The following is an 8,380-nucleotide window of genomic DNA, read 5'->3' as shown; positions in this document are numbered from 1 at the left end:
CCTTCTTCAATTACCCCAATAACCAGGGAGAAAAGAGGAACAATCGTGGGCCCCTCAGAAGGGCCGCCTAAAGTGGTACGCTCCAACCCCCCCCCCAAATATTGCCCCACTTACGCTCCCCCAACCCCCGCTTCGCGAAGGGGGGGAAGCGCTCCTCAAAAAGACTCTCCCGCCCTCCTGCTCTGCCACGTGCCGCTCTCCGCCTTTCCCCCCCTCCCTCTTTTCTCACATCTCGCCCTACCCCTCGCCGGCTCCTCCCACACCCATTCCAGGGGCGCTTCTCATTGGCGGGTTGGAGCTCCTCTGTTCTTTCACACCTCCACCCCCGCCCCGTTATCTTCCCCGCCCTTCCGTCACTTCCTGAGCTCACAGGCGCGCGGGAGGGAGGGGGCAGGAGGAAAGGGGACGGAGGGAGGGAGGGAAGGGGGAAAGGGGGCCGGCCCTCGCTGACAGACCGGGGTCGGGCGGGCGAGGCGAGGCGGGCTGGAGGCTTCATGATGGCGGGTGCCCGTCGTCCGCTCCGAGTTTCCTTGTGGTGGCGGCGGCCGCTGCAGTCGCCGCTAGCGGACGGGCTTCCGCGTCGCCGCTGAAAGGGAAGGAGAGCTCGGCCTCCGCGCGGATGGGGAGCGGCGGTTGCGAAAGAGGGCGGCGGCCTCCTCAGCAACAGCAGCAGCAGCAGCGCCGGTCTCTCTGACGGGGCGCCTTTCTTCTCGGGAGGGAAAGGAAAAACGCCGACCCGTCCGCCCGCCCGCCGGACGAGGGGATGTTGCGCTGGATCCGGCAGCAGCTGGTAGGTGGAGCGGGGAGCGCTGAGGCGGCCTTCCAGGAGCCGAGAAGGGGGCCGCGGGTGGGTGAAAAGGTCGCTCTTCTTCAACTTTCCTCGGAGGCCTCGGTCCTCTGAGGGAAGCCCCCACGAGGGTTCCTCACGGGGCAGCTTTGGACTCCCGCGCTTTTCTCCTTAGCAGCTGCTCGGCCCCTTAAGTATCAGAAACACGCCCCGAAGACGAGCGGAGAGGCCCCGCAGCGGACTTCGCTTCTCTCTTTTTTTCAATAATAATAATACGTAAATAAATAAATGTAATAATAATGATAATATAATAATATAAAAATAAAGATTTTTTGAATGTTCGGTTGACTGAGTTTCATGAGTTTCAATGAAGTATATTATTATTAGTAGTAGTATTATTAGTATTATTAGTATTAATATTATTAACTTTATTATATACTTTATTCATTAAACATGAAGCTCAATCAACTGAACATTCGAAAATGCATCATAAATACCATGGACTGGTTGCTAATGGTTGCTCTCGGTGTCCTAGGTATCAACCAGGTACCTTCTTAAAATATACAATGTTCCATTTATTATTTATAATTATTTTTTTTATTATTATTTAATTTATTTCACCCCGACCCACGTGGTCTGGGCTAAACAAAAAAGAGCTGCCTTGGCTCCCCCAACCCACCCACCCACCCAAAAAAGTCCCTTGTGGCAGTGTGTTTTCGATTCAGGGCTCTTTTGACTGGGATTTTTGCAATTTCCTCTTTCGGTTGTAGCTGCCCTGTGTAAAAAGATAGCCCTCAACTTACAAAAGTTTGTTTAGTGACCATTTGAAGTTGCAAGGAGGGGTGACTTTTATGACCGGTTTTCAACCCTGATGATCATGGCATCGTATCCAGGATGTCCATTTATTTACTTTATTTATTTGGTTTGTCAAACATGTACGAGATAACAGGTATAAGTATAAACATGGACATGAACACAGGAAATGAGTACAAATAAATGGGGACAGTAGGACAGGAACGGTAGGCTTATGTACGCAATAAGCAATATTCAGATGCTTGGCAACCAATTCATAGTTATGATGGTTGCAGTCAGTGTCCCGGGGTTGTGTGATCCCCTCCTGATGAGCAAAGTCAATGGGGAAATTTCAGATTCACTTAACAACTGTGTGTAACTAATTAACAATTGCTGTGATTCACTTGACAGCTGTGGCAAGAAAGGTGGTAAAACGAGGCAAAACTTGCTTAATAAAAACTGTCTCGGCAACAGAAATGTTGGGCTCAATTGTGGTTGTAAATTGAGGACTACCTGTAATTTTCAATCCAAACCTTTTTTTTTTTGGTACTGTTTTAGAGGTGGCAGGTGAATGAAAGAGGTTTGTGCTGATAATTACCAGAAAGTTAAGTTGGGAGCAGCTGGGTTTCTGGGAGGAGAAGGAAGTTGCCAAGCTGTGGCCAGCTGAGACCTTTGCTTGTTCAAGGTGTTTTTCCAAAGTGCAGTGGATTTGCAGTGCCATAATCTCAGAATGGGTGCTCTTCGTTTTTCCACTTCTTTCATTGAGGTTAGCACTACATCTATGATTTCTGGGCTTTGTTGTGGTTTCTTTCCCCCCACAAAAATGTTAGCATTAAAATTAAGATCTGTTCTAGCCCCTCTGCCTGTGATAATTAGCAATGATGATTTACTTTAAAATCCTGAATGGTGTCGTTTCAAGGCATAGTAGAGCTACGATTTGTTATGAAGCAGCACATCTCTTTTGAAATAAAGGTGGGCGGATCTGCCGGGGAAAAATATATTCATTTCCTCTTGGCTGTTTCTTTCTGAAGAGGCAGAATGTTATTTGCTTTATCTTTGGCTTTTAACTCCCAGCTCCGTCTCACTTCTTAATGCTTAGAAAACATTTAGACAAATAAGATGCGATTCAAAATTCAACCACATCCTTCCTGCATTTCAGAACAAATGTTAATAAAACGATTTTGGGGCAAGGTTTTTTTTCCAGATATTCGCACATGCAGGTGACAGTATTATAACACAAAATACAGTAAATGAGAGCATAAATCTGGATCTCCCTTAAGTAAAAGTAGATATTCCTTGATATTAATTGTATCCCCCACCCAAGACTATCTTGTGTCTGTGAAATAAAAATTATTTGCCAGCTAATGGGGGGAAATATTAAAATCCCCTCCAGCATTCAAAAGAAGCAGTAGTGATAACAAATTCATCAATTTAAATTGTTAATATAGTAGAGATGAAATATAACCAATATAAACCAAAGCTCTTGGGAAGGGGGGTGGGCGTCCTCTGTATTTTTTAAAAAGTGGGAAAAGGTCCTGAGAGAAAAAAGTTTAAGAAACGCTCTTTTAGATCATCCATAAAATGAGCAATACAATTTAATAATGCATCAGACAGAACAAAAATACTTCAGATAACTGGAGATCCATCTAATCTGTTTTAATAGCTTGTTCATTGTCACCTGATTACATTTACAACAGTGTAGTATGTGGTTTGGCTTTCATAGCAGGATTAAACCTCCTTATATAACCTGCTCAGAAAAGGTTCATTATAGATAAATGAAAAAAATAATACACCTCTAAATGGCATTTAGTGATTCAACATCTCCTGGAATATTATTAGCAATAATTCAAGAGTCATTTTCACAAATTAGCTCTAGAGTATTTCGTTTGAAATGCAGCTAGCATTAATTTTTCTTGACAGCATATGTTGCTTTGATATTGAAGCAAACTGGTTTTGGTATATATAATACAGTTTATCATACCTAGGGGGCAAAGGTTTTCTTTCCCCGTGGGGCTTGGTAATTCACTTCATACATTGTAGGAGACAGCCTTAGATTAAATTGTTTTCACTGTTTGATTAGAGCTGAGTAATGGTTGTGATTATTTGTATTTCGTCTTCCATATATGCTAATTACATTTGCTGATAGGATTTAACACTTGATAGCTCCCTAATACAATAATCCGAAAGTTTCCCAGAAGGGTCAGACAAAAATGACATAGGAAATGTGCTGGGTGTACAGCTTCCTCAGTCTGATGCTCTCCAGATTGGTAGAGATCCTGAATTTGCGGTTAGGTGAATGGGCTGAACATTTATAGTCCCATCATTTTTAAAGAGGCCGAGGAAGACAGCTTAGTCTAATCTTAGGTGTTTATTATATCACTGCATTATTCACTTGGTTTTTGTTTGGTTTTTCTCATTAGTTGTGATCAGAACAATAATCCTTGAGATGATGTAATTTTTATAAAGTGCATTTTTTGCTCTGATGTTCCACGAGAAAATTTTGATGGTCCGCAGAAAAATTATTTGCATTTTTTATATTGCATTAAATCAGGGGTCTTCAAACTACGGCCACTGAGCTGGATATGTGCAGTGATTGCTTGTGTTGCAGCAGAGACTCTCCCCCTTCTGGGTCTTTTTGTGTGGGTCAGAGAGGGGCAGAAATTCCAACTTGGGGTCTGCTTCAGCCTCCAAGTGCGGGGCTTTGGGCAAAAGCTAGAGGAAAATGCCGCTGGTGGCGAAGAGCCAGAGGGCGTCATTCCAGTGGGACTGCATTATGGCCTGGAACTGGCTGACCATCTCAGCCCACTGAGTCTCCAGGCATTGGCAACTAGCCTTGCCCTCCTGCAGGTCTTTTCTCTGCTTGGAAAGCCTATGCTCATAGTCCTCAGTGAGGTGCTTCTGCCGAGCCTCCTTCTCTGTCAGATCCAATTTGAACTGAGCCAACTGTTTTGCCAACTCTTTCTCATGGTGGCTGCTTCCTAAGGAGCCTGGGTAGGCGAGGAGTGGCAAGTAGAGGCTGGCAAGGCACCCCTCAATGTGAGTGATATTGAGTTGGCCACGCCTGCCCAGTCACATGATCACCTTGCCACGCCCACACTGTCATTAGGATGATCATATTAGTGGTCCACGGAATTTAAAATTAGGAATTTAGTGGTCCCTGAGGTCTGAAAGGTTGGTGACCCCTGAGCAAGACAGCATTTTCTGGGCAGCGAAACCTCTCCAGATAAAGAAGAGATCATGAGATCATCCATTTGTACTCCAGATAGTTGCTCCATGTGAGGTCAACTGTAGGAACTGAGGTTTTTGAGATTTCCTCATGAAAGAAACAGTTGAGAGTCTAAGGCCGTGATGGTGAACCTATGGCACGCGTGCCATTTGGAGCCATTTGTCAGGGCATGGGAGGCGTTGCCTTGTCATCTGGCCAGCGCGCATGTGCGCGCTGGCCAGCTGACCGCCTTCTTTTGAGGCCATTTTTTTAAGCGTGAATAACTGGCCCTATAGGCAAACCGGAAGTTTGGGAACGTACTTCCGATTTGCTCGTAGGGTCAGTTTTAGCCTTCAGGAGCCTTCCCTGAAGGCTCCGAAGGACAAAAAAGGACCCTATGAGCAACCCGGAAGTCACTTTCGGTTTGCTCGTAGGGCCAGTTTTAGCCCTCCAGAGTGTTCAGGGGTCTTCCAGAAGCTTCCCTGAATGCTGTGGAGAGTAAAAAAATGACCCTACATTCCGGTTTGCTCGTAGGGTCATTTTTTTACACACACACCCCCGGAGCCTTCAGGGAAGCCTCCGGAAGGCCCCTGAAGGCTCTGGAGGAAGAAAAACAGGTCTACAGACAAACTGTCACTTCCTGTTTGCTCGTAGGGTTGTTTTTTGCCCTCCGGAGTCTTCAGGGAAGCCCCCTGAAGACTCCGTAGGACTAAAACCGGCCCTATGAGCAAACCAGAAGTCTGTTCCTGAACTTCCGGTTTGCCCATAGGGCCAGTTTTCTGCGCTCCGGGGGCTTCAGGGAAGCTCCTGAAGTCTCTGTGGGGGCGGGGGGTGTTTTTGCCCTACCCAGGCTCCTATAAAGCCTCTGGAGCCTAGGGAGGGCAAAAAAAGCTCGCCAAAAATGGGGAGCGCTAGACATGCGCACATGCGCTCTGGATGTGCGTGCATGCACACTTGGGTCATGCACATAGCATTATGGGTGTGGCACGCCCACACACGACCCCCTGCGTTCCCCCTGCCTTTGGCACGTGAGCCAAAAAAGGTTCGCCATCACTGATCTAGGGACTCCACCAAGCACAATTTGCACAATTTAGCCTTATGGACATAAAGTTCTGCCAAATGTAATTCTTAAATCACTTTTGGAAATTGCTTTTTAGCTACTTTCCAACTATTAATCTTCCAATTGACAAGCCTGATAACATGCATTGTGTGAGTTATCTTTAATCCTTAGCAAAAAGTATTCTAAAAAAGTATAATAACATGAGGAAATGTTTTTGGAATAAGCTTGCAAAAGAGATTGGAATGATGATTTTTGAAAGTTTTAAATGGACTAGGGTCCATATATATTTGAAATAAAGATTTTGAAATTGATTATGGGAATCCTTTCCTGTGGGAAAAGGCCATATTACATCCTTTAAAGAAAACATGATAGAATGAGAATTTGGACATTGGACACTAGAGGGAGTTCGAGGCAACTAAACACTATAATTAAAGGAGAACATTTAAATTTGACTTATTTACACAGAATGAAGCAACATAACACTGAGATGTTGATATGTGAAATTATTTGCAACATAACACTGAGATGTTGATATGTGAAATTATTTGCAAGCAATCGTTCCAGAAGTTAATCTTAGAAATATCTGCCATTATAGATAGATGGCTTTTAAGACATGATGTGGAAGAGGAACAAGTTTTGCCTGACAGGGCTGGGACTGATCTGAAAGTGGATTTGAACATGCCGGGCTGCAAGACTGACATGGACAAAGATGTTACCTTGGATATACAAATGAAACCAGCTGATGTCTTAATAACTGAAAGGAATGGACAAGTTGCAAACCATAAGACACTTTATAGTAGATCTACAAAAGAGATCTGCTAAAGGTCTGAAGGGTTTAGTGGGAGGGAACAAAAAAAAAATGAAAACAAGCTCCAGGATATTATTTGAAGGGATTAAGGATCAAAATTTTAAAAATTAAAAGGAAGGAATATAAAGTAGATTTATTTGATCAAGATTAAAGCAGTTATATTGTGATTTCTGGCTTCCTTTAGTGGACTTTTGTTGATTAGGACTGAATGATGATGTTATAAGAATCAGTTTATAGACAAAAATGAGATATAGGATGAAGAGATTTTTGGTTGTGTTTTAAGATAAGATCATAAGTTTAAAAAATTGATAGCTTTGACAGAAGAGGACTCATTTATATATTTTCTTTTCCTTTGCAACATTTTTAAATTCTATGTTTTGCACTATTTTTTTGTAGTTTCTACTAGTTTTATATGCCTATCATCTTTAATAAAATTATTTTTTTAAAGGAAGTATAGTGTTAAGATAGGTGTATTTAGAAGTCCTGTCCAGGGTGTTCTTTCTTTATAGCAATGTCACCATTGTATTGAAATTTTTTTTCCAAGGATTGGTTCATCTTTAATCTGTTTTTTTAATAGTAGGCAGGCTATCATGCTGTAGTTCTAGTGTAATCACTATGAACCGAGATTAAATTTACAACAATTAGTGTAACATGGTTGATTTGATAGCTAATGGGACTTTACTCCCATCTAAGTATTAACCTAGAACAATCCTCCTTAAGGTTTTTTTTTTCAAGATTAGCTAAGGTCAGCCAGGTGCTAGCTGCTACTTAAAGCAAGTAAACCTTTTAGTTTTAGCAAATCCAAGCCATGTTTGGAGACCAAATACTAAATGCCAAATAGTTTGTTATAACTGAATGGAAAAAAAAGTCGAAAGGTTTAGACAATCTGAAGAGAATCCAGAATGGAAAGATAGCAAGTATTCTAGAAATATCAGGCTATGATAACTCACTGCAGCCAAGATCTGTTCCATTGCGCACACCCCACCCCAACCTACAGTTCTGGCACTAGTACTATTTCAATGACTTGTGTTTAATCTCAGGCCCTGTGAGTCTGCCAGAGAGAGGTTATCTCAAAGAAAAGTATCAGCACTGTACATCCTCAAGCTGTGCCTTCTTTTATATTATGCTGCTGGGTCACTGATGTATTTTATATTTACATATTGTATGTTTATTGTTGTATCATTGGGAGAGGTTATTTTTGTTTTTCATACTGTACACCCAGTCTGTTTGAACTGGGTGGCCTTATAAATTTTGTTAATATATCCTTCAATATTTTTGTCAGCACAATATAGCTCTATCTGGATATTGCACACAATAGGTTAAATCCAAAATTTAACAATAACGAGTTGTCAAGAATATGGTAGTTTTGCATTTTCTAAAATAAGCAAATCAGCAGGAAGGAACAAATGGTTTTATTATTAAATTCTATGTTGCCCATTTCACTGCCAAGTGACTTTAGTCTCTAAACTAATTTTTGTTTCCTCCAAATTGAGTTATCCAGTACTTTTTTCCATCGCAAATTCAGATGGACCAAATGAACTCAGAACTTCAAAACTGTTTATTCCTTTTTGCCTATATCCAAACCTGTTTTTATTTTGTTTAGAATTGTTCCTTGACCTTATTGCACCATATCATTTTCTCAGTATACAAATCACTTTTCTGACATTCATATTTTTGCAGCAGTCACTCTTACATATATTACATATATTTTTCCACTTATCACTCTAG

The 8,380-nt window shown here is 42.2% G+C and overlaps 1 protein-coding gene across 4 annotated transcripts in view; it reads left to right on the top strand.

Moving 5' to 3' along the window:
* Positions 1-428: 428 nt before the first annotated feature.
* The window catches only part of ATP11B (ATPase phospholipid transporting 11B (putative)), a 101,575-nt gene continuing 93,623 nt past the window's right edge, over positions 429-8,380 (top strand). For 2 of the 4 annotated variants that reach the window (XM_081955293.1, XM_081955292.1), the window contains exon 1: positions 429-790. In XM_081955293.1, coding sequence (XP_081811419.1) covers positions 764-790 — 27 coding nt within the window. In that variant the 5' untranslated portion in view covers positions 429-763. The remainder of the gene's footprint in view (positions 791-8,380) is intronic. The other 2 variants (XM_081955291.1, XM_081955290.1) reach the window with 1 other exon arrangement.

The sequence above is a fragment of the Natrix helvetica genome (genome assembly GCF_964273705.1).
Source record: "Natrix helvetica genome assembly, chromosome: 5".
NCBI lineage: Eukaryota > Metazoa > Chordata > Lepidosauria > Squamata > Natricidae > Natrix > Natrix helvetica.
This window is presented reverse-complemented; position numbering and strand designations above follow the sequence as displayed.